Consider the following 27,619-nt stretch of genomic DNA (forward strand, 5'->3'; position numbering starts at 1 on the left):
AGTAAACGTTTTTTTTAGTTGTGATGTAATTTAAACTGGGTGAAAATGTTGGAGCGTATTTGTCACGGTGTACAAAATGTGGGCGTTTACTTTTTACATAAAATCAATTAGCGCATGGGTAATTCCCCCCTCTCCCTAATCTTTAGAATACATATCTATATATTCAGCTCCTTAACCATACTTCTATATGCCCAGAAAATAAATGAAAAGGGTGGCTATTCCATAGTTTACCTCAGAAAAAAAAAGTGGAGGGAAAGGAGGTGTATAATGTATATTGTGGTAATTGATCAGGGTATAATGACCACAGTGAGTCACCATAGAGGAGGGATGGGGTTATATTTAAAAAAAAAAAATTATAGGGTGTGGTCTATAGTTATGAGATAGAGAGAGATGTCGAACATTTAATTTTACTATCTATATATAAGCTGTAATATAGCTTTTGAACCATTTTTGTATTTTGTAAATTTTAAGGAAGTTTGGTCTAAAGGCAATAACAGATAGAGATGGGTCAAACATTTAATTTTTTGGCCACATAGGCTGCAACATTCCTTCTAATTAAATTTTGTAATTTAAAAATTAGTACAAATAACCTTGAAAATAAATGAACCCTTTTTCTATTTTGTTAAAAAAAGTTATCAAGTAAATAACTCCTTTCAAGTTTTAAAATTTTATTTTAATACTTTTTCAACAGGTTCTGAAACAAGTTTTAAAATACTCAACCATCACATAGGCCTAACTTGAATACAATAAGAGCAAGCATAAGAAATGCAAGACATTGGCTTTTATAAAAAAAACAGACAATGTAAGTAAGTAAAAATATGACGAGAATAAATAATTTGACCAACAACACACACACACCCATCATTTTTCAGTTGACATAAATATGGTAACACACACGTTCATTTATTGCACACACTGTCAAATTTTAATTTAAAATCAATTCACCATCAAGTAGCTGATTTTTTCAAATCATCACAAAAAAATTGATTAATACACAAAACAGCATCTTTCAATAATTTACCAATGACATCTTACCATTGTTTGCCTATTTTAGTATGTCCATGTCCTTGAAATATTTTCTGTAGTCATCTGTCATTTGTTTTAAAACTGTTTGTAACTGTCATCTAGTGTATGTTTCCTTGTTAAAAAAATTATTCGTGTTAATGAATGAATATCAACTAGTATTTAATCAGGATTTTAAATATTAGAAATTATTTCAGTGTTTAAATGTCCTCTTATATTTTTGTCAGCCATGACACTGTCATCTAGTATTTTTGTCAGCCATGACACTGTCATCTAGTATTTTTGTCAGCTATGACACTGTCATCTAGTATTCATCACCAGCATCCTCCGTTGCATCAACCGAGTCAGCTCCGACCTCCTCGTAATCTTTCTCCAGTGAAGCAATATCCTCCCTTGCTTCGTGAAATTCTCCTTCCTCCATACCTTCTCCAACATACCTAAGGGAAAGAAAGAAGAGGTAACTATAAAGTGGCATACTGCAAAACTATAAAGTGGCATACTGCAAAACTATAAAGTGGCATACTGCAAAACTATAAAGTGGCATACTGAAAAACTATAAAATGGCATACTGCAAAACTATAAAGTAGCATACTGCAAAACTATAAAGTGGCATACTACAAAACTATAAAATGGCATACTGCAAAACTATAAAGTGGAATACTGCAAAACTATAAAATGGCATACTACAAAACTATAAAGTGGCATACTACAAAACTATAAAGTGGCATACTACAAAACTATAAAATGGCATACTGCAAAACTATAAAGTGGAATACTGCAAAACTATAAAATGGCATACTGCAAAACTATAAAGTGGAATACTGCAAAACTATAAAATGGCATACTACAAAACTATAAAGTGGAATACTGCAAAACTATAAAATGGCATACTACAAAACTATAAAGTGGAATACTGCAAAACTATAAAGTGGCATGCGCAGAGCATGTCTGTAGGGATTAGAACCTATCCCCTACCCCCCTACCTATGGACAACCAAATTGACAGCTTTCTTTTGATAAGTTTTAAATTTTTGCTACAGCTAGCTTGTGTCACTTTCAATTCTTTTTGTCAAAGCATTGTGAATATTATTAAACAGGTATAAACATTCTCAGAATAATGGAAAAGTATGTATAACATGATCATCTTTTCTTATTTGTGCCTAAGACGGTACATGAAGCAAAGATCATCTGCTTCAATGCTTGAGTTTAGCTGTTACATACTTGTGAAATCAGAATTTTTCTTAGCTGTTTTAGATAAGCTATTCTAAAAAAAAAAAAAAAAAAAAAAAAACAGCCAACACGACTAAGAGAGTTGTATCTGGTGATGTACTAGGATTCTGAAGTATGAACCCAAGGCTCATAAACAATCTCTGTAAAGTCTCTCAAATATTTAAATGCTCTCATTAAATATAAGGAATTGTTTTACCAGTAAAACACTATGTCATCGGATTATGAATAAGCTAATAATGTTTTGAAAGATAAGAAATGTCTTACTAATGGACAAATACGACATATTAAATCATGATTTGTTTTAGACAGATACTATTCTGAAAGATTTTAAAAAATGACTCACAATGGACAAATACTACTCTAAAGCATCACAAAATGACTTGCTAATCTAATAGACAAATACTTCTTTAAAACATCACAATATGACTCACTACTAGGCAAATACTACTTTAAACCATCACAAAATGACTCACCAGTGGACAAAAGCCCTCTTGGCATACATGAGGTCAAACTTGTGGTTGAGCCTGGACCAAGCCTCCGCTATGGCTGTGGTGTTGCTCATCATGCAGACGGCTCTCTCCACCTTGGCCAGGTCACCCCCAGGGACGACCGTGGGGGGCTGGTAGTTGATGCCAATCTGAGGACAATCATTGCTCTAAATTATTGCAAAATACTTTTTACATTTTCATAAAGCACATATTTTAACTAAACTACCGCATATTAAAATGCTATATTTTTGGTTTTAGTCACTGTAATTATCGATGGAGTAGTCGGATGGTAGAGCATAAAATGCCAACCCGAAAGTCTGAAGTTTGAATCACGGGTTCTTGTCCAAAAGACATCTCTGAATCCACCCACCTCTGATGGGTAGCTAGCTCACATAAGAGAAAGTGCTGACCACACTATCCCTTTATACACCAAGGTCATTGAAACAGGTGAACTCTACATCACCTGCCCCACAGACCGGACCCTCAGGTTCAAAAGAATTCTTTACTTCCCTTTTTTTTACTGTAATAGCAGAAAAAACGTGTTTTGTAACAGATAATCTGTATTTTCATCCACATTGACTTATCTATAAGACTAAGGTTAATTTCTATTACATTAAAACAATCTAAATCTAATTGGAATTGAACATTAGCATGTATCATGTGTTGTGTAAAACTAATTACCTCAAAACCTCCCCTAATACATTAAAAAAAATATTGGTAAAATAATTCTGAATGTGTTCAAATAATCATAAAATTGAAAAAAGAGGGATATTTTAAAAATTCAAACTTTCTAAATACATCTCTTGCCATGTGTTTTAATAATGTTTACTGACAACTTTTATTAAAAATATAAAATCATTTAATTTAAAATTCAGTGATGTATTTGTTGTTCTGGGGTCATCTATCTATGACTTCAATAAACAAAGGAGGAGGGGGTACAGAAAAAACTGACTTTTGTGGGGAAAGAAGGGGGGGGGGGGGGGGGGGGGGGGGGGGGGGTCGGATCCATGTGAATGTCTACATGTTAAATTTAACATAACATTTAATTGTGAGTATTACAAAACACAATTTAGCTTATAACCTGCTTACAAACTATCTATTTTAACAGCACATAATTTGAACAAAACCCATGTTTTACAAATTATTAGACCCTGGTATCTGCATAAAGTTTGTATTTCTGCTGGGAGTCATTAGAGAAAAAAGAAAGAGGCCATGACCTTGATGCCTTACGACTTAAGGGGATATGCTATGTTTTTTTCTATTTTTTACAGTTTAAGATCTAAAGCCTTTTGAATACTTTTATCATATTTGGCATATAAAAGTAAGTATTAAACAGCAAAAAAAAGGTCGAAAACAATTTTGGTTGTCATGGAAACCCAAAAAACCTCCGCCATTTTGAATTTTTCGGTACTTTTAAAAATACTAAGGCTTTTTTATTTATGCACCTATAGCAATCAAATTTAAACTGCTTATATTTCAGTATATATTAAAACTTTTGTCACGACAACTTTTTGAAATAAATACTAGTAAGAATTTTACAAGGTCTAAAAAATCGTACCCTTTTTAGTATTCAACAGTTTCAAAATTTGCATATTAATTACCAAATACTTTTTTTCTATGAAAGCAATCACAATTCCCTCGTGACAAAAGTTGTATTTTCGCATCAAGAACATTTACTGAAAATATGGTTGGCATTGTTTAATAAATTAAAAAGTAGTAGGCTTTTTAGTGTTAAAAACCTGCAAACTGAGAAAAACCGCCAAAAGTAACGAAAACTAGGTCAGGAAAGTACCATATCTGTGTAAACTGCAAAGCAGATTGTAAGCTTTGGGTGTTTCCGAGATGTAGGAAATTAAGTTTATTAAATACATGAGAAATCCAGCTTTCCAATGATGTCAAAGACAATATAATGACGGATATAAAACTTTTCATAGAGAGCTTGTAAGATTGGGAAAAATTGATTATTTTTTTAATTAATAGGGTCATAAAAATCGTAATTCAAACACATAAAATATTTTTTTCTCTTTAAAGTTATTATTTTCTTTATACAAAAATGGACAAAGTATCCAAAAGTGCAAGAAACCCATCATGACAAAACCAGAAATTTTGTGATTTTTTTCCCGCGCATATCCCCTTAACTTATTGTAATGTGTACAAATACAGAAAATACTACTTTCAAAAAAAGTTAATACCCTGCATTCGTTTTCTCATATGGGGGAAATCGAATCAAAATAAAAAGAAACAAGCACTCATCAGATATTTATAATTTTTAAAACATTTTTAATTAGATGTGGGCCAACTCAGCACATCCCAAGCCCTGCTACAAATATTTGATGAGAGATTTCAGTATGTAAACGTCTGGCACTGAAAGCTTTACATACACGTTATTAAATTAATAGGTCTACATCGGAAGTGTTTTATAAATTATTACATTTTTGCTGAGGATTCGTTTAAACTGGATGCATGTGAACAAAGGGAAGAAAAGGGATGGGGGTCTAAAACTCAATATTTTTGTGAACATCATAAATGGAGTACCCCTTTTCAATAAATGTCATGCAGTTAAAAGTAGAAAAATCCCACCTTGAAACCTGTAGGGCACCAGTCAACAAAATGAATCGATCGTTTGGTTTTAATGTTGGCGATGGCTGCACTCACATCTTTGGGCACCACATCTCCCCTGAAAAAATGAACAAAGTTAAAAACATTAACAAGGGAAATTATTATTAGTGCTTAGCAAGAAAGATAAACCTCTCACATATTTTTTTTTTAACATTTATTATGAAAATATAAGCTACTTTAAGTTGTGTAGGTGCAAAGCATAATAAATATTTTGGCCTAATAAATTCTGTTAAAACAGGAAAAAAAAAACTTGCATAGGGGAAATTTTAAAATATTACCTACAGCTAGTTAAATTTGTGTGCAGCACTATATTTAATCTGAACACACAAACCGATTCTAATTAGGATGACACTGTAATTTTAATTTAGATAATGATTCTAATGAGAAGAAACTAATTTTTAATTACAATGTCACTAAATGTGAATAAGGATCAAAGTTACTGCCAGTGTTTCTTACAGACAGGGAATATGGGGTTACACTTAAAATTTCCATTGGGGAGGGCACTGATTGAAGTATATATTATACAGTAAATATATTTTCTTCTTTGTTAGGTAGGGGGTGTGGGGATGGACGAGCTGGGGTGGACGTGCTTGGGTGGGCTGTGGCACCCCAAAATTAATGCCTGAAAGAAACTCTGCCATACACGACTGCTTAAATGTATATTTTAAAATTAAAAGGATCAAAGTACTGATCAAACTAATAATCTTAGTTACTGCCTTATCTAATAAAGACATGTTTGAACCTAATTTATGTCTACCCCCACCTGAAGAGCATACAGCAGGCCATGTACTTCCCCTTCCTGGGGTCACACACTACCATCTGATTGGCTGGTTCAAAACAAGCAGTCGTAATGTCTGCTACTGATAATCTCTCACTGTAAGCCTGCAAGAGCGATTTGTTACACAGGTAAAAATAATTAATGAAAGTCATTATTATTAACCCGAAAATTTATTCTTGGTAGGATTTATAATAAAAAAGTTTAAATAACCAAGTCTAATTTTTTAAGTATTATTAATTAATTATATATTTTAGTAATTTGATATGATCGGTAGTAAATTTTATTTCTAGCAATTATGTCATCTTTTTTACTTCTAAATTGTTAATAAATCCTTTCAAGTTAATATTTTAATTTTTTGAGAGTTAATTTAAAAGTTGGAAAAACAACTACCTTTTCAGCTGAAATGATTGGGGCATATGTCACAATAGGGAAATGTATTCTTGGATAGGGGACTAAATTTGTCTGGAATTCTGTGAGGTCAACATTTAGAGCACCATCGAACCTAAAATTATAATAGAATTATATACAAGTTTGCATATAAGTTACTAATTTTATTTGTTAGATTTAGAAAATAGATTTACTCAATCCTAATCACAGAGATATTTAACATTGAGAACAACATAAAACATAGGTCTGCTACACTGCCAAGTTATCAAACGTTCTACTGATTTAAAGTCAAGCAATGCTGTGTTGAAATGAAAATGTCTGCCTAGTGTTAAAAACTTTTTGCTATCATACTATAAATATAAACACCAGATTAAGGATTCAACAATTATTGTGGTGCAATCATCAAGAAAACACTAAATTTCAGAAAAATATTTTCAGAGATCCATAAGAGAAGAAGAGAAGACTGGCAAAATTGATTAGTATGTGTATTTTAAACAACTGCCCTTAAGATTTTCATGACAGAGATCTTGTCTCCACACAAATAAACTTTTTAGTAAAATCTTTCAAGTCATTTATCAAGCCTTATCAAAGACCACTAATGAAATCTTGTTTTCCTCTTCGCAGTTAAAAAAAAATACATAAGAAAAGCTTAAGAGCCCTATTTCAACAGCTCAGTAAAAAAAAACATATTGCTGGTGTGTCTACAACAAGAAGTCAAGAAATTCTGCAATACAGCTTCAGTGTTGATGAAAAAACCCAGTTTCTTTATAAAATAAAAACAATTATAAATCTTGCGATTCCAAACCAAGACTCAGTTGTGTGCATTCATGTGGGGGTGGTTACCTTTTGTGGAGGTCACAAGATCACTGGCTGTATAGGCCAATAAAGGTATGTAGAAGACAACAAATCCAAGGCAATAACATGGCAAATGTTTAAAAATTAAAGGAATATACTGACAAAATGCCAAGGCTAAATCATCAAGAATTTTTTTAACATGAAGGAACGTATAGACAGAAAATCCAAGGCAAAACCTTAGAAATTTAAAGTCAGGAATCTTGTATTAATACAAGAAACACTAACTTAAAAAAATCAACACCATTTAAGACAGTATCCTTTAACTACACACAACAAATGCATGAATGTCACCTAAAACAGCAGCTTTTTCAAGAGATTTCTGGAATGTCACATCAAGTCTGAATCACCAATGAGTGCAAAAACCAAATCAATCCTTAAACACAGGTAAATCTCAGTGCAAACAGAATTGCAACCTTAGAGATAGGGTTGTCTTACCAGGATGTACATATGATTTCATCTTGAAAAATTAGTTTATTCTGTAATTAATTTTGATTAATATGCCATTCTACATGATAGTCTGGTATAGCCTTTCTAGTATAAATAATTTCGAATAGAATTTGTTTTAAATCACATTCCTGAATTGTGAATTTAAAAAAAAAAGAAAAACATTATTAATGCTAAAAAGAAGTAAAATTGAGGTCATTGTTTGTGTCATCTAAAAGAGGGTTTAACTCAAATGTAAAAGCAGTCCTGCTATACAGATTCAAGACAAGGAAAACATCAGAGGCAACAACAAAAAGAATCCAGACTTTTATTAATAGGTGCTTAAGGAGTATATTAAAAATAAAACGGCAAGAACAGGTAGAAAACAAGAAAGTATGGGAGATAAGAAAGAATAGAAAGGTAAATCATGGAGAGGAAATAATGATGGATTGGCACACACTTAGGAAGGACGCTGGCGATAGAGCCAGACAGGCCTTGGAGTGGAACCCTCTAGGCAAGTGACGCAGGAAGACATGGCGACGTAGCATGCTGGAGGAGATCGAAAAAATAGGAAGGAATTGGGAACAGCTGAAATAAGTGGCAGGACACCGGGGAAAGTGGAAAGCTTTGACAGAGGCATTAAGCTCTGTAGGGAGCGGAAAGGAAAAATTATGAAACAAAGAAAATTAAGTTCATTATTTGTGTCGTCTAAACAGAAGGTAAATTAAGCTTGTTATTTGTGTCATCTAAACAGAAGGTAAATTAAGCTTGTTATTTGTGTCATCTAAACAGAAGGTAAATTAAGCTTGTTATTTGTGTCATCTAAACAGAAGGTAAATCAAGCTTGTTACTTGTGTCATCTAAACAAGGTAAATTAAGCTTGTTATTTGTGTCATCTAAACAGAAGGTAAATTAAGCTTGTTATTTGTGTCATTTAAACAGAAGGTAAATTAAGCTTGTTATTTGTGTCATCTAAACAGAAGGTAAATCAAGCTTGTTACTTGTGTCATCTAAACAAGGTAAATTAAGCTTGTTATTTGTGTACGCCTACCTGAGGGAAGCTGTAATAGAGGAGACCACCTGTCCAATTAATCGGTTCAGGTTAATAAAAGATGGCCGCTCAATGTCCAGATTTTTTTTGCAGATGTCGTAGATAGCCTCATTGTCCACCATGAAAGCGCAGTCTGTGTGCTCCAGCATGGTGTGTGTGGTGAGGATAGAGTTGTACGGCTCCACCACAGCGGATGACATCTGAGATAAATTTATGGTTGACATTTGTTTAATTTATAACAATTTTATATGCTGTTTCCCAATGACATCTGAGATAAATTTATGCTTTACATTTGTTTAATTTATAACAATTTTATATGCTTTTTCCCCATGACATCTGAGAAAAATGAGTGATTTTTAAATTCATTGACAAAATATTTTCAAGAAAGGAAATGTGTTTATATTTTAACCTCATGCTATAAATATCTTTTTTGAAACAACCGTCAAGTAGGATGTTTTAAATATTACCCATCAATATTATGCAACATATTGTTAGACGACTTGTCTAAATGTTTTAGGTTATGCTTTTATTTATAAATTACAAAATCTTGTGGGTTTTTTTTTAACAATATTTTTTACCTATTTTATAAAATTGTATTTTTTAAAGTGTAAAATGGTTTTTGTTAATTGGTGAAAATATACTTACTTGTGGAGCTGGATAAATAGCAAATTCTAATTTGCATTTTTTTCCATAGTCCACAGACAGTCGCTCCATCAATAGAGAGGCAAATCCTGATCCAGTGCCCCCACCAAAACTGTAAATATTAAGTGAAAACAATGCAAAACATTTATTTCAATTTTTAACTATTTTTGGTCCCTAAATGTTGTGAATTAAGCTAGGGTATTTAAGAATTGCATAGATAATCTTATAATTGGGGAAATTATTTTACTAAGTTCTGTTTCACTAAGGCTTTGTCTTACAACTCTGAACTGACCTGTAAAATATAAGGATTAGTTTACCTGTGAAATATGAGACTTAGTTTACCTGTGAAATATAAGGAAACCTTGAAGCCCACTGCACAGGTCAGCTGATTTCCTGATCCTATCAATAACGAGATCAATAATTTCCTTGCCGACGGTGTAGTGACCACGGGCGTAGTTGTTGGCGGCATCTTCTTTCCCACTGATCATCTGCTCTGGGTGGTACAGCTGGCGGTAGGTGCCAGTTCTGACTTCATCTAATGACGATTAACGATGTTACAATAGTAATTTAATCGGATATCATTTTCCCATTCTTTAAAGTGCATAGAGATATACACCACAAGCTCACCCTAGCAGAACAATTATACACAATGAAAGTTAAGTTTTTCCCAGTCTTTAAAGTGCTTAGAGATATACACCACAAGCTCACCCTAGCAGAACAATTATACACAATGAAAGTTAAGTTTTTCCCAGTCTTTAAAGTGCATAGAGATATACACCACAAGCTCACCCTAGCAGAACAATTATACACAATGAAAGTTAAGTTTTTCCCAGTCTTTAAAGTGCTTAGAGATATACACCACAAGCTCACCCTAGCAGAACAATTATACACAATGAAAGTTAAGTTTTTCCCAGTCTTTAAAGTGCTTAGACATATACACCACAAGCTCACCCTAGCAGAACAATTATACACAATGAAAGTTAAGTTTTTCCCAGTCTTTAAAGTGCTTAGAGATATACACCACAAGCTCACCCTAGCAGAACAATTATACACAATGAAAGTTAAGTTTTTCAATCTACAGCCGGGGAGCAGGACAATACCCCCTAGATTAATCTCCCCCAGCACACACAAAAATCCGGTAGAACATAATCCCACTGTGGATTACTAATTAAGCCTAAACCTGATAGAGTTAAGACTATGATAGTAAATATTTAGGATGGATAAGCTCATCTTGCAATTTGCTGGTTTTCCTGTTTTGTATTTTACAGAATGCTGAGAGATAGTATTTGATAACGTTTTGAATATAATGTTTTATGAGGATTTTCACCAATACTTTTGTGTGAGTAATGGCAGGGGGAAGGGTTAAGTGGCACCCAGAAAATTAGCGCATAAAACTAAAGATGAGGAAACCTGAACCTCTATCTCTTTTTACTGAGCTTTAGTATGCCAGGGTGAGCCCCACTTGCATGTTGCTCAGGTTGTATTTGTTTACATATTTTTTTTCATTTACCGTATTATTTTGTACTCATATTTCACTATCAATGTTTTTAAGTACTTTTACGTTTAAGAAATTCACAACCTACACTTGTAATTAACCTTGTTTTTTTAAATAAGTAACTTATAATTTTACTATAGGACGTAAACTACATGCATTGCATTATCAGTCACTGGACCTGGTTATTAATAAGTTTACTCATTACTGCTTGTTGCTGTTACTTCCTGCTGTAATGTTAATACTGCTTTAAAAACGGTTATCCTGCCGTGACCTAGTTTCATGTGGCAGTAAAATATAGCCCTAGCATATCAATTATCACTTTACCATTTTGTCCTTCTCGTGTATCAGCCCACGGAGCAGTAGAGCAAATATTTTATTTTATCACATTTTACTAACCTATTTTTAGCAGAGAAGTGGCTCTTACCCTCCTACAGGTTGACCTATATAATTTACCTAATTATAACACCTATTATGGTATTACGAGAAAAATGGCCCGTTGAGGAAGGATACACCGGGCGCTAGGTTGATAGTGCTGTCTCTTTTCTCTAAACTAAAACCAACCCCAACCCCCCCCCCCCCCCACCCACCCACCCCCACCCCCCAAAAAAACATGTCTACCGTCCCATTCAGCGAAATACAATTATATACTTTTTCCAGTGTCCGCCCCCTCCCCGAAAATTCTACCCCCGCCCCGGAAAATTTCAAGTACCCCACCCCTCTCCGGGGAGGAAAAAGTCTGAAAGAAACACTGGTGTCGCGCTTAGCCACTACGCGAAGAATTGCATTAAAGAAATTGCAAGAAAACCACTTTTTAGATTAGACACATTAATTAGGCGGTAATTTTATTATAGAGTATCGATGAGGAAACCACCCCACCCACCCCCCCCCACACACACACCCACCCCACCCCCACCCCCCACTCCCAAAAAAACATGTCTACCGTCCCATTCAACGAAATATAATTATATACTTTTTCCAGTGTCCGCCCCCCTCCCCGAAAATTCTACCCCCGCCCCCGAAAATTCAATTACCCCCACCCCTTTCCGGGGAGGAAAAAGCCTGAAAGAAACACTGGTGTCGCCACTACCCGAAGAATTGCATTAAAGAAATTGCAAGAAAACCACTTTTGAGATTAGACACATTAATTAGGCGGTAATTTTATTATAGAGTATCGATGAAGAAATTTCTTTTGAGTTGGGGAGGGGGAGGGGCTCAGACGTTCTTACGCGGGGGGTGGGGCTTCGCCCCTACCCGAAGAATTGTATGCAAGAAACTCTTCACGCAAACCACTTAGATTAGACAACATTTCCTCTTTATTCAATGTTTACGCCAGAATCAATGACGTCATTATATTACTGTGTGCACTTTCCGCCTTGAGATTTTTTTCAACTCTATGCTAAATGTGTCGACGTCATACTTCGTTTTTCGAATTACTATGCAGGTTTTTAAATTCCTTGTGTTTTCTCTAGAGCGTTCTTGTCAGACAGATAGATACATAGAGAGACAGCGAAACTATTAGTATTAATTATAAGGTTCTACTATTTTAACACCTATTATGGTATTACTATCGTTCTACAGTTGATAAGTCCCATATCTTATAGCCATCGGTCCCATATCTTACAACAATATGCTACACATCTTATATACAATCACTGCATAACATACCTAAGACCATTGGTCCCATGTATTATTTACGTTACAAACAAAAATTGGTCCCATTACTTACCAACAACTGTTGGCTCCAGGTCGACAAGTAATGCTCTGGGTACGTGTTTCCCACTTCCTGTTTCACTGAAAAATGTGTGCATGGAACTCTCCCCATTTCCATTGAGCCCATCGCCTGTTGTTGTTCCGTCAGGCTGATCAAATTAAATATTAATACAGCATTGAATGTATTTCTTTCATAATTATGCTATGCTGAAGACATGAAAAAATTCAGAAAATGTGGAGATTGATAGGCCACATTCTGAAGGAATAGGCAAACAGGGATTTCACAAGGATCAACAAAATGATAATAGGCAAATGTGGATTCCACAAGGATCAACAAAATGACAATAGGCAAACAGGGATTTTACAAGGATCAACAAAATGACAATAGGCAAACAGAGATTCCACAAGGATCAACAAAATGACAATAGGCAAACAGGGATTTCACAAGGATCAACAAAATGACAATAGGCAAACAGGGATTCCACAAGGATCAACAAAATGACAATAGGCAAACAGGGGTTTCACAAGAATCAACAAAATGACAATAGGCAAACAGGGATTCCACAAGGATCAACAAAATGACAATAGGCAAACAGGGATTTCACAAGAATCAACAAAATGATGGGGACCCAAAAACACCTGGCTGAGTAATTGGGAAAAGACTTAAAATGGTAGGAGAAAGCAAAACAAATTAATAGAAAAGGGCAGAAAAGCATGGAATGGAAGGAGAATTGGGTCATCTATAAATGACGTCACGCTTTTTTGATGATTTTTACCCCCTCCCCCCCACATTGTCACAAAAAGCCAGACCCCACCCCCCTAAATATAGTAAAATGACCCCTCAAAATTTCAGTTGAATTTTTTTTTAAATATATTTTTCCAAAATCTTGTCTGAACTCTGTCAACATAGAGTTTTTTAAATCAATTCCTATTACAATTTATTAAAAGTTTTTTAAAATGCAAAATTACGGCTGAAACTTGTTTTCTAACGTTGCTTTCTTATAATGCAAAAGTGTGACGTCACACCCTCATCACACACCGTCTAAAACTACAGACCCCCCTCCCCCCTACGAGTGTGACGTCATTTATGGACGAGCCCAATGATGCTAAAAATGACCTGTGCTCCACTAGATGATGATAAAAGATAATAAAAAAAAGAAAATGGGCATGAATGCAAAGTAGTACACTTTCATACTTGTTGGTCATCGGGGATAATAAAGTTGAGTTCCTATTTCACCTGTTTCAGTGACCTCCACTGGGAAAGTGATAGTGGTCAGCACTGTGCCCAGCCAGAGTCTGATAGACACCCATCACAAAACGGGGGACTTGGGAATGTCCAAGCTGGTAAACAAGTGATCTACAACAGAGGCGTAGCGAGGAGGAGGGGGGGGGTGCGGACCGCACAGAGTGACACCATTTAGGTAGGGGGGTGACACCAAGGCAAAAAATAGCAAATCGAAAGTTTGAGGGGGGGGGGTGGGGGTGCAAATCGAAAGTTTGAAAGTTTGTCCCCGGGAAAGGTCACTACACCTCTGGGGGGTGACACCATTAAGTGCCGCACCGGGTGACACCCGACCTCGCTACGCCACTGATCTACAACTTGACCACACAGCCCTATGTTAAAGTTAAGTAACTAACTAAAGAATCTTAAGAACAAGTGCCGGCATGTCTTACATACCTGGATGCCATGTTCCAGACAGTACAGCTCCCAGCAGGCATTGCCCATCTGGATTCCTGCCTGGCCCACATGGATGGATATTACCTCACGCTGCAACATTAAAAAATAAATAGAATAATTACTAATTACTAATTAGACTTAATTTTTCTTTTGAAGTTTGACTTTTAGTATTAAGTAAATACTCACTACAGTCTACAGCTCTTACATGTAGGCCTATACTATATAGATCTATTAATTAATTACTATTAAATTATTAATTAGTAGGAAATCAGGAGATAAATTACACTTATTAGTACTTATTACAGTTTGAATAGAAACAAGGTAGTCACTAAGTCACTGATAGATCTATTCTAGATTTAGTGGTTTCACTGGGTGGGACAAAGGCTTAGCCGCTTAACTTTCTAGATCTATTAGTTAGCGGTAAGCCTTGCCCCTAAAGTTTACTCTAAAGCCAGGCACTAAAGCACGAGCTGCATGCCATGTACTGCCATGTAGATTTGTAGATTGTAGGTAAACTATGGTAAACTAATACAAGAATAAACGACATGAGCAATGAGAATATTTAAAATGTCACATGCAGAGATTATGGAGACGATTGCTTAAGTTACAATTACTTGAATCAATCACATTAATCACTATAAACAAACTGAATATCTATAATTTATCTAGAACGTGTTTCCATTGTCTGTAGGCTGATTGATTCTGTAGAAAGATGTCGCTTGACCTACTTTTTAAAGCTGTTGCCTTGGTAATGATGGCTGCCAGAAAAGACCAATCTACTTTTTCGTTTTTACTTTCTCGTATATACGTAGTATAGAGAAAGTATTGTAATCGTGCACTGATACGAAAAACATAATTTTGCAATCTTGTCCGTATGTCTGTGTGTGTCTGTGTGTCTGTCCGTGTGTAAACACGATAACTTGAGTACCGTTACAGCTAGGTTGATGAAATTTCATATATATGTATTTAATCAAAATCGTAGATACGTATCAACTTTTGAGCGATTTCCGATAACCGGAAGTGGTACTTTTCCTACTTTGAATTTTTCAAAAGCCTATAACTTGAGTACTATTTCAGATAGATAAATGAAATTTCACAAGTAAGTAAAAGATCTAATTCTCTACCTTCTATTAAATTTTGAGTCAAGTACTTTACGCTACTTCCGATTTCTCAAAAAACTAATGTAAATTTTAAAAGTAATAATAATATTGCGCACTATTATGCGCTTTTTTATTTGGCGTTCACTTGGTGTGCAATTAATTTGTCTACGTGATTTTATTCTATTTTTAAAACTTTAAGTATTTAAAATGGATTAAAAATCATGTCTATAGCCCGAGTTCCCATCCCCTGTTATTCGAGAAAGTTTAGGGGAGATCACTCCCGGTTTATTTTACAAAGTAGCCATATTATAGGCCTAATCTATATATTAAAGATATTAATAATTAAATTTAAATCCGTTGCATAAAAAAGCATTTATTTGATATTTTCAAACTTTGGTAACTGATAGAAAATTAAATGCTCTGTCGTGGTAAACTAATGTTAATCAATTAATTAAAATATATCTGTGACCCTGAAAATAAATTTAATGAAAATAATAACTTGATCGAGACAACAGCAACACTAAGCCCGCCGTGTATTTGGATGGGAAGAACTCTAGCAGACGACACATTTTTTTTTTTTTTTGCGCTGAACGGTCGCGTCACACGTCGCACCATCAGTAGATCTAGATCTATTACTCGTTCAAATTAAACTAACCCACCGTTTAACTTTTCAGTTTATCAGTCATAGAATCGTATCCATTTAAAAACAAACTGGGTTTTTTTGTTCCAAAAAAAATTCTAGGCTACCGATTTGTTTCCAAGAATTAAAATTGTGTAAATCATCTTAAACATTAATGAAGTTTAAAATCTTAGACTTGACTTTATGATTCTTATATCCACATGTCCTTAGGGGCCTAGCCCAATCGACACACTTGATTTATAAACTGTACGAGCCGGCCCGCGGCATAACATACGCCGCTATTTAGTTGTTTCTAATTTTCAATAATTCATAATTTGTGAATTCGACAGTACCAACGCTGACACTGAAAATATTTCTTTAAAACACTATAAGTAGCTCGTTAAGGACCATAACCCCCCCCTTCCTTCCCTCCCCCTCCCCCCCCCACGTTTAAAATCGTTGGCTCTGCTTGTAAACATTTAGAGTGAACACAGCTCACTAAAACCATGTAGGGGTGGGGAGGTAGGGAGAGCGTTTGCAGCTTGTTTTCTAACGGCTCGAAGAAGAGAATTATATATATAGATAGATTGCGCATGTCATTTATTGACATTTAAAGAGGAATTACTTGAAACTAAATCAAGCCTGACTCAAGAGCATACCCAACTTAAATTTTGAATCTAAACAGAGTTCAATACATTTTCTTCCAAAGTACAAATAACTCACGTGATAACTGAATTCACCTCAACTATTCATTTAATGGAGGGGAGGGGGGGGGGAGAGTAAATATGGCCAAATGACCACTTTTACTCCATGTGAAAGAAAAGCATTTAAAATGTAAAAATAATAGTATAAGTATAAAGCACATACACCTGTTAACAGATGATTCACGAAAAATTGAAAAACATTACAAATATATGGCTTTAAATACATATATTCGAGATAGGCTATTTTAAGAAGTACTTTATGACCGGTGCTTTTTAGTGATTGGCTTATATTAATTAAGTAACGTTTCTATTCACAAGTCTGGCCACTAGTTTTCGTTACGTTATGTAAAATCTCTTGAAACCCGGCCACAATATGACTATTGTGTATCCATGATCCCCTGGTACCCGCTAGTGGAATAAGAGCTTAATTTAGTGATTATAGTTTTTACCTCTCAGAAATATAAATATGTTATACATAAATATACCAATTTCGAACATACCGATAGAGTCATGTTGAAATAATCAGCACATCAACCAATCTTTAACACCTACCGGTTTATCAACATCACCCACGACCGGCAACTCGGTACGGACGTGACAGGGGCGATAAGAAGATGGTGACTAAAGCCCAATGCGACGATAAGAAGATGGTGACTAAATCTCTGACATAGCTAGGCCCACGAGTCACCTGCTGTAAGTCATATTGTCTTATTAGAACATCAACGGACGCTTTATCTGTCAAACGGGGGTCAAAGTTCGCGTGAAGATATACTCAGCCATACGCCCGAGTGTCGCAGCCCTAACCGACATGATCGGTTAATTTGTACTTAAACCGATAAAAGTTAGCCTACCAAACGGTTTGTAGTAAAGGATACCGATCTCTATTCATAATCCTAACCAAATCTTGACTAAAGTTACGCCAGAGGTCTAATTCTCATCCACTCACCCACACACACTAAACAAAACCTAACAACTGTTTACGAAAGGTAACTTTTTTTCTCGTCTTTATTCGACAAATATAAAAGGTATCCGTAGCACTTTTAATACGTCGTATAGGAGTCACCACCTCCGCCCAACACCCGCTGGTATGTTTAGGTCACCTAAAATAAGAATACTGACATAAGCATATATGAATAATTCTTTTTGTTTCATCTGATTTTTTACTTCGGTTGGGCTGTTTTTATGTATTTGCAAGCAGACAAAATTAGATGCGCTTTCCTAGTGTCAAAACGAAGGGAAGTAACAAAATAAAAATTAGTGTGTCACTGAATTCAGTATTGCCGAAATAAGATGATAGACGAATGTATTATTTACACATGTAAATAATACTATTTCTTTAAAAGAAGTATTAAAATTTACCAAAATGTAATACATTTAAAATACTTCTTTTTGCAGTCATTTACTATAACTATAACGCGCTAAAGGTAATATAAGAGACTTCATTCGTAGATGTTTTCATATACATTATTCTAAAAAAAAAAACACCATTGCCAACCAATTTGTTGTAAATTTCTTTATAATTCGTAATACATGTCTAACAATTAAAGTATTCATATAATACACACATACACATTTGAATTACCATACATCAGGGGTCGGCAACCTGCGGCTCGCGAGCCGCATGCGGCTCTTTTGATGTCAGGATGCGGCTCTTCTGCTCCATGCACAGATATTAATAATTATTTTATTTTCGAAACTCTTAAAAATATTGTTCTGCAACATTCGGTGACGAACGATATAATAATTAATACAAACAATAAACACTCGCTATTCTATTAGAATATTTAGTTACTTCCTATTTTAATGTACTTTCTATAAAATTGTCCATCCCGAACCGAAATATTCAACTTCATGGTGGATATCAAAAAGAAACTAAACGAGCTAAATGTAAAACTGCAAGGAAAGGAAAACCTAACCTATGCCTTGCTTGAAAAGGTTGATTGTTTCGAGAAAAAAAAACTTTTTTTTGTTGAAGTCACAGAGAGCGATACATTACTTAATTTTGATAAATTTGAAAAAAAAATATCATTATGCTACTTTTAACATGTATTACTTCAGCATTGTAATAAACAAAATGAAGGATGGATTCCTGAGTGATTTGAGCAATTCGAAACAAATGCAAGTACACTTTGATGTTCATAGTGGATCCTCTCAACACAAAAACAAATGAGACCAACATTGAGCCAATTGGAATTGATGCTGGTTCGCTTCAAATAAAATGGCTGGATTTGAAAACCAAACATTTCACGGAACTCAGGAGAAAGAAGATTTGGAGGTCCAGAAAAACGTGCACGTTTCGCTGCACAACTGGACAGCTCTAACATAAATCCCTCGAGTTGAGGCACTATTATGTGACGTCTATATATACATACATACATATATATATATATATATATATATATATATATATATATATATATATATATATATATATATATATATATATATATATATATATATATATATATATATATATATATATATATAATCCTAATTAAATATCATATTATTGAAATAAAAATGTTGGCGGCTCTTTAAAAACTGGGACATTTTGTAAATTGCGACTTTTGGCTCTTCCGTCTCAAAAGGTTGCCGACCCCTGCCATACATGATTCATCAGATAAATTACAACTAGGTCAAAGGTCGAATATTAACTAGCTCTTACACGTTTTAACTAGGCCTATATTCTTAGACTTTACGTCACTGATGTACGCGATGATGCATACTGTACTAAGCCTAAATTTAATGGCAAAATGACAACTTCAGTTCAGTGCTACACTTCTCCAAATGTAATCGCGATAAGGCCTACTTGCAGGCATTATAGACAGTGTTTCTTCCAGACTTTTCTCTCCGGGGGGTGAAGGGGGGGGGTGGTGCTGACACTGCTAAAAGTATGTTTCCTATATACATTCCATTTCGTTCGGCTGGGGTGGGGGGCGAAGAGATGTCTGGAAGAAACACTGATTATAGGGCCCACTATAGCTGCCACTATAGGGGCCACTACAGGGCCCACTATAGCTGCCACTACAGGGCCCACTATAGGGCCCACTATAGCTGCCACTACAGGGCCCACTATAGCTGCCACTACAGGGCCCACTATAGGGCCCACTATAGGGCCCACTATAGCTGCCACTACAGGGCCCACTATAGGGCCCACTATAGCTGCCACTACAGGGCCCACTATAGCTGCCATTATAGGGCCCACTATAGCTGCCACTATAGGGCCCACTATAGCTGCCACTATAGGGCCCACTATAGCTGCCACTATAGGGCCCACTATAGCTGCCACTATAGGGCCCACTATAGCTGCCACTACGGGGCCCACTATACTTGCCATTATAGGGCCCACTATAGCTGCCACTATAGGGCCCACTATAGCTGCCACTACATGGCCCACTATAGCTGCCACTACATGGCCCACTATAGCTGCCACTATAGGGCCCACTATAGCTGTCCCTATAGGGCCCACTATAGCTGCCACTATAGGGCCCACTATAGCTGCCACTATAGAGCCCACTATAGCTGCCACTATAGATCCACTATAGCTGCCACTATGGGACCTACTATTACTGCCACTACAGGGCCCACTATAGCTGCCACTATAGGGCCCACTATAGCTGCCACTATAGGGCCCACTATAGCTGCCACTATAGCAGCCACTATGGGACCTACTATTACTGTCACTATGGTGCCCACTATAGCTGTCCCTATAGGGCCCACTATAGCTGCCACTATGGGACCTACTATTACTGCCACTATGGGACCTACTATTACTGTCCCTATAGGGCCCACTATAGAATACACTATAGGACCCACTATAGCTGCCACTATAGGGCCCACTATAGCTGCCACTATAAGGCCCATTATAGCTGCCACTATAGGGCCCACTATAGCTGCCACTATACTTTAAGGCCTACTATTGCTACAACTATGACCTACTTCTGCTTCAGCTATATAAACTATAACATACTTCAACACAAAACTTCATATATATTATGAATTAATGAACAAAGTTTTAGATCAATTATATATAGGCAAGTAACTGTAAGGGTTAGGGAGGACTGAGAGTATCTATAGTCTATAGTTGTCAGAGTGCATAGGCAATAGCTGGTGTTTTACATGTATATTTTTATTCATTAGTTTATAATAGTATTACAACAAAACAAAAAAAAAACCTCCTTCACATCGAAGCAAATTCAGCTGGGCATAGTGCAGACCACACTATCTTCCTGAATGCCGAGTTGATCAAAATTGAAACAGATGAACTCTACTTATTCTGCCCCAAGTGTCATGGGCACGTAGGAAAAGGATGATGATTAAGTAACACATTTCAAATTTCAAAGTTTTATACTCATTACATAATGCACTTTTAAAATATTTCTTCAATGCGAATTAGTTTAAATCTTAATCAATGAACTCTGACAATCCACAAGTTGTGTGCTAACGTGTTTCTTTCAAACATTTTTCCCGATGGGGGGGGGGGGGGGTGGCGGTTGGGGGGAAAGGTGACACTTAAAACTGTCGAGGGGGAGGCGGTGCACACACATTTCCGGGAGGGGGACACTGGTTTAAAATATATCTGCTAAAGGCCTACATGTATATTTTCTCTATTTCGTCCAGTGGTGCGGGGAGGGGGGGGGGGGCTACTGTACTGGAAGAGATTCCTGAAAGAAAACGGTCTATTGTATTCACGCATAGAGTCAACTGGCTTTCACTTCTTGATTTTGTAAATACCCGGCCTAATAAACGCAGCTTTCATTGTGAAAATATATATAACAAACAGCGTTAGTAGACAATCAAACCTCGATTTAAAGTAGACAATACATATATATATTTTTTAAAGTACACACTATATTAAAACCAAACAGTAAGAAATCTCATATAATAGTGTCAATATTTTTTTTTCTAAATCTTTAGCCTGACGCCCAAAACCATAAGCATGTTCACACACACACGCGTGACTGCACGCGCCGATCTTGTCACGAAGTCTCAACGGGGGTGAGTATCAGCTCTCGCGCGTGCGAGTGACCTAGTTGGCGAGGCCAGGTCTTGTATCTGTGTTTAATTTATCCAAACAAAACTAGCTCACGCGGTGGCTGTCTAAGTTTAGACAAACCTATGCTTCAGTATTCTGGTTACCTACCTTGTTTATTTTTATTTTTTTCATTTTTGTTTCAAGGGAGCGGGCACATGAGGCTTAGCCAGCTGTTTTTTTTTTTTTTTTTTTGTTTAATGCAAGAAGCTATTTCTAAATTATTATTGTCATTTTATTTAACAAAACAACTAGGCCTATTATTTAAGTAATTATTCATATAATATAAAACATACTAATCAGAGGCGTATCCAGGTTTTCGTTGTAGGGGGAGCGAAAAGAGCAAAAAAAGGCGCCGATTTTGTAACACGTGCTATATACGTGTATCATATATATATATATATATATATATATATATATATATATATATATATATATATATATATATATATATATATATATATATATATAATTACTAGCTGTATGTCATTACTTCGCTATGATGTAAAATAAATTGAAAGTAGCACTCTGTAGAAATTAAAAAAAACACACAATGTAGGCCGAGAAAACAAAAATTGTATCAATCTAAACAAAAAAAAAATATACACACACACTAAAGTCAAAAACAATTAACGTAACACAATCTGTTTTGTAATTCTTGTAAAAAAAATTCTTACATAATATTTCGTGAAATTTTTTTTTAAAGACAAGTGAAATAGGGGAAATAATCACTCTCTTAATATAAATATGTATATATCTGCACATTTAATTATAAATGTTAAAACAAATAAATAATCAATTTAGAATATAATGAAATTGTTTAACACTATTCGTGTTTACAAAATGTTTTTGTCTATAATCGGAATTTACTATATCGTTATCATAAATGCTAAAGTATTACAGCATGATGAAAGTTTTTAAAATCAGAGTTGGTATAAAACCACGCTTTTCATTATATTAGAGAGTATTCGAAATAACAGCCTACATTTAACTAAATATCAGTCTCTTTAGTTCAGATGATATATTTTTAATTAACTACTGCTTCTTTAAGTTCTTTAAAGATCATTTTTTAACATAGTGATAGTTATGGGTTAGATCACTGTATTGATCACATACCTTTTTACTGGTAATTGCAAAACAATATTCACAGAGTTTTCTGGCGGCAAGGTACTTTGGTACATCATTACGCGTTTTTCTACATGTACTTAACAGATCAGTTCGGGGTGGGTTGGGGTGGGGGTGAGTTCAACTTCATTCACCACTGTCGTTCACTTTAGGCCAATTATCCACCCCAGTGTATACCTAGGTGTGACATTAATGTCGCTCTACACAATTGTGGTGGTGAGGTGTGTGTGTGGGGGGGGGGGGGGGGGGAGAGATAACCAACCCAGAGTGAACATAGCGTCAGTTTTTAGATGACTGTTCTAAACATACATATATATATTACACAAATGTATATTACACAAATATATATTACAGACATAGATATAAATATGTAGCAGTGGTATTATGACAATATTTTTTTTACAGAGGGGTCCATGGGGGAGGGGGGTTGTAACTGTTTCATATAATTTGTAATCGTAATCACTATCGCCCAAACTGTAAGAATACTACTACTTCATCGTGATGACGTTGTTGACCTTGTCAAAATTTCCCCACCACTACGCAGTTTGCTCATAAGTAAATTTAAATAGAGGTGCCACATCAGTTGTATTTGTTTCTGTATTGTAATTTTTAAAAAAATTAATCACACGATTTAAACTGTATATATAAAGTAATTATGTGTGAAGTTTTATGTATAACATTTTCTAATTCAATTATTCGTAAGCAAATACATTATACAGTTGCCTTAAACTTATCACCCCTCTTGCAAAGTGGTTCTACCCGTAGAGGCTTTTTAAACATTGCAATTCATTGTAATTGTTATTTTAAAATGGCAAACTGATGCAGCTGTAAATACGTGTTGTAAACGTAGACACTACTAGACTAGTACAATAATGCTTAATTGCTGCATGAAAAGAAATCTTGTGATTTACATAGATGTGCCGACCAAAAAAATGTTTTTAACAAATATTATTGTTTAAAACTTTGAGTTTAAAAAGTTTCCAAAAAGGCGCCACTTTGCTGAAAATGGCCAGAGGGGGAGCGGCCGCTCCCCCTGCTCCCCCCCCCCCCCTGCGTACGCTACTGATACTAATACTATGTCCTTTCATCCGGCCCGCGGAGATCTTTTTGTCCACGGAAAAACGTTTGTTGTTGATGGCTGAGGAACTTTGCCCAGAAAAATCAAAGACATGCCTGGAACTAACTGGCCCCCGAGCTGAAAATTGATAGTTAATGCGGCCCTCGGACTGAAAAGTTTGGAGACCCCTGTTCTACACCATTAAATTCCAAGTACAAATTAAAATTACCATACATTTGCTAGCATTCCCCTCCCCTTTTGTACGTAGCATCACTGAAGTCTAACCCCCCCCCCCACCCGCTTAGATGTGTGACAGTTATTGACACCATAGTGCGTATTACAGTAGTTGGGCATAACACTATTTTTCTCACTACAACGTAGTAGACGACGCCCACTGGTATTATATTCTCCTTCCCCCACCCCCTTTAACTGGCTGTCTATTTATAACACTTCAGCCACTTTATACCCGGATTTTAAAAAGGTAATACTGGCAACTTTCGTTTTATAGCATTGAGTCTATCCGATAAGCTTGAAACTAAATGGTGGTAAATAGAAATACAAAATGTACAACGATAAAAAAAAAGAAAAGAATTAAAAATCTGCTAACGTTAATCTTTAGTACAAAAAAACCTGAGTTAACCCCCCCCCCCCCCCGACGAAATGAAATTTATATAATTTATATAGAAAATATATACTTTTAACAGTGTCCGTCCCCCCCCCCCCCCCGAGAAAAAAGTCTGCAAGAAACACTGCTACGGAGCATGAGTCAACACTGTAAACTTTAACATAATATTTTTATAGGAGTGGTTAAAAAAATATAATGTAACGTAAAACAGCAATTGGAGTCTAGATCTATTCCTATCCAACATTAATAGATCCCTCATTACAAAAAAATAGAGATGCAGCGAGACACCGGCACATCTGAGAACAATTTTTAATTTACACTGCGCCACGTGATTTTGTTTTGGGCGAGAAAGTGGGTCAAGACAAAAATAATGGTATAAATAACTTCTAAACCCGAACATATTAAAGGGAATGAACGGAAGATAAAAATTCTAAACATGTGCCGCTCTATTGATTCCTCAGTAACAGAGTAACAGCATGACGTTGTATAATACAGTCTAAGCCTAGCCTCCAGACTAGGCCTATTCTAGTTGACCTGTGCATGTGTTGGCCTCCCGTCTATTGGACTAACCATCACACATGGCTACTACACGCTAGAGTACAAGGCCGGACGTGGTTTTTGGCAGTAAACAATCCTCTTCGCTAACATAACTCACCGGGTTCTGGATACAACCGGTGACTGGCCCTAGTCATCGCATGTCACAGTGACTTTTGAACCTGAATTACCGTCTGCTTACCCCCACCATCCCAGCCCCACCTATCGGCATAGTGCAACCAGAATAAAACACGTCTTATTGTTTTTTTACAAGCAAAAATGTTCTGTTTTAAGAAAATACATCGTTACACTAGTGTTCTTTAAAATAATATTTTATTCAACATGCCATAATATCGCCATTTTGTTAAAAGCATGTTTAGATCACCTAAGATGCAACATGGGGTACAAAAATCTCCCGTTGAGAACCATTGCGCGGAACTAAAAATATAATGATTATCCGAATCATTACATAAATATAAGTTAATGAAGTGAAATAATACATAATGTAATACAACACTAAAATATTAAATCAGACTTGCCTATAATAATACATTTACTAGTAAAATTATAGATCTAAGTCAATGAAATATTTTAATCTTTTTTGGTACAATGTTAAGAAAAAAAATTAAAGTTACTTTACTTACCATGATGGTGGACTGTGTTACGATCTTATCTGCTGACGAAGGCTGGTCAAACTATGTTATTGATCTAAGTCTGATAACTCAGATACACACACTGTATAGTTTACTTAATATTAGGAAAAAAACACAAAAAAACAATTACGTTGTAGACTACAGGTCTGTGGCGAGACAACACTTCTCTCTCACGCCCGCTGTAAGGATGGCAGAAGTGAGAATCAGCGAATGAGGGAATTTCGCCGTCTGCTGTTGCTTTTATATTGAGGTCAGGCGATAGGGCCGCGTGAAAAAAAAAAAAAAGCGGTAGATTTAAAAAAAAAAGAATTATTTTTTTCAAAATAGATTCATTGGAGATTTGATGATTAATTGTACCATAGAACAGTTATTTGATTGTCATGGTAACCGTTAGGTTTGTATTAGGTGCAGGCAAGTTCTCCGGCAGGGAGATTATTGATCGTGGATTGTTTACTACCGGCGTCGCTGGAAGGGTTAAGGCCAGGGCGAGGTGTCAGACAGTGAGTTAGGGTAAGGGTCAGGGTGTCATTACAAGCTTGGGGTCAGGGTTAACAGGTGTAAGACAGGTTAAGGGTCAGGGTAAGTGTCATACAGTGGTAAGGCAAGGTCATGGTAAGTGTATATGGGGGTCAGGGTGTTATACAGGGGTTGGGACAGGGTAAGTGATGTATGGGGGTCAGATGGTCATACAGGGGTAGGGTGAGGGTAAGTGTATATGGGGGTCAGGGTGTTATACAGGGGTAGGGACATGGTAAGTGTTATATGGGGGTCAGGGTGTTATACAGGGGTAGGGTGAGGGTAAGTGTATATGGGGGTCAGGGTGTTATACAGGGGTAGGGACATGGTAATTGTTATATGGGGGTCAGGGTGTTATACAGGGGTAGGGTGAGGGTAAGTGTATATGGGGGTCAGGGTGTTATACAGGGGTAGGGACATGATAAGTGTACATGGGGGGTCAGGGTGTTATACAGGGGTAGGGACATGATAAGTGTACATGGGGGGTCAGGGTGTTATACAGCGGTAGGGTCATGGTAAGTGTTATATGGGGGTCAGTGTGGCATTCAGGTGTAGGGTTATGGTAAGTTTATATTGGGTCAGGGTGTTATGTAGGGGTTTGGACATGGTAAATGCTATATGGGGGTCAGGGTGTTATACAGGGGTTGGGACATGGTAAGTGCTATATGGGGGGGGGGGGTCAGGGGGTCATACAGGGATTGGGTCATGGTAAGTGTTAAAATGGGGCCAGGGTGATACAGGGGTAGGGTCATGGTAAGTGTCAAAGAGGGTAAGGGGCGTGGTAAATTAGGTTCAAGGATGTCGTTTTCTGCTGGGGTTAAGGTCAGGGTAAGTAGGTTAGTGTATCTGGGTATTATCGGTGCATATGTGGATGTTATTCCTGCATATGTGGATGTTATTCCTGCATATGTGAATGTTATGATAGTGTGTGTAAGTGTGTAGGTGCTCATCCTGTATGTGGTTATATTTGTATTTATTATGAATGTACGCACATTTGCACATACATGCATTCGTTAGTATGAGTGATGTGTGTGCGTGTGACTTGTGTGTATGAGCATATTTGTGTATGTCTATGTGTAACGTAGCTTTGTTTACATCTGTGTATGTCTGTGTGTAATGTAGTTTTGATTACATGTGTGTATGTCTGAGTATAATGCAACTATGTGTACACGTGTGTATGTCTGTGTATAATGTAGTTATGTGTACACGTGTGTGTTAATGTGTAATGTAGTTATGTGTACACGTTTGTAATGTAGTTATGTGTACACGTTTGTAA

At 36.1% G+C, this 27,619-nt stretch overlaps 1 protein-coding gene across 2 annotated transcripts; it reads right to left on the reverse strand.

Annotated features, from left to right (window-relative positions):
- Positions 1-651: 651 nt before the first annotated feature.
- LOC131956867 (tubulin alpha-3 chain) lies at positions 652-26,036 on the reverse strand. Of its 2 annotated transcripts, none has more exons than XM_059321480.1 (11): positions 25,819-26,036; positions 14,379-14,468; positions 12,717-12,849; positions 9,838-10,030; positions 9,499-9,607; positions 8,854-9,053; positions 6,528-6,639; positions 6,123-6,241; positions 5,321-5,417; positions 2,726-2,889; positions 652-1,460 (listed from the first exon to the last, which is right to left on the reverse strand). In XM_059321480.1, exons 1-11 carry the CDS (start codon positions 25,819-25,821, stop codon positions 1,328-1,330), a joined length of 1,353 nt encoding a protein of 450 aa, XP_059177463.1. In that variant the 5' UTR covers positions 25,822-26,036; the 3' UTR covers positions 652-1,327. The 2 variants fall into 2 exon arrangements, with proteins under 2 accessions (XP_059177463.1, XP_059177462.1); XM_059321479.1 differs by lacking the exon at positions 25,819-26,036 and adding an exon at positions 17,302-17,418.
- Between the last annotated feature and the right edge of the window lie 1,583 nt (positions 26,037-27,619).

This window comes from Physella acuta, unplaced genomic scaffold, assembly GCF_028476545.2.
Source record: "Physella acuta isolate Inbredline_101_S28 unplaced genomic scaffold, ASM2847654v3 ptg001181l, whole genome shotgun sequence".
NCBI classification, from domain to species: domain Eukaryota; kingdom Metazoa; phylum Mollusca; class Gastropoda; family Physidae; genus Physella; species Physella acuta.

Bases quoted from the DNA above. Each gene is read 5' to 3' on its own strand.
- LOC131956867 (XM_059321479.1), bottom strand. The intron at 9,054-9,498 runs GTAAGTATATTT...AATTTATCTCAG, and splicing joins CTATTTATCCAGCTCCACAA to ATGTCATCCGCTGTGGTGGA. The intron at 6,242-6,527 runs GTAGTTGTTTTT...TCGCTCTTGCAG, and splicing joins CAATCATTTCAGCTGAAAAG to GCTTACAGTGAGAGATTATC.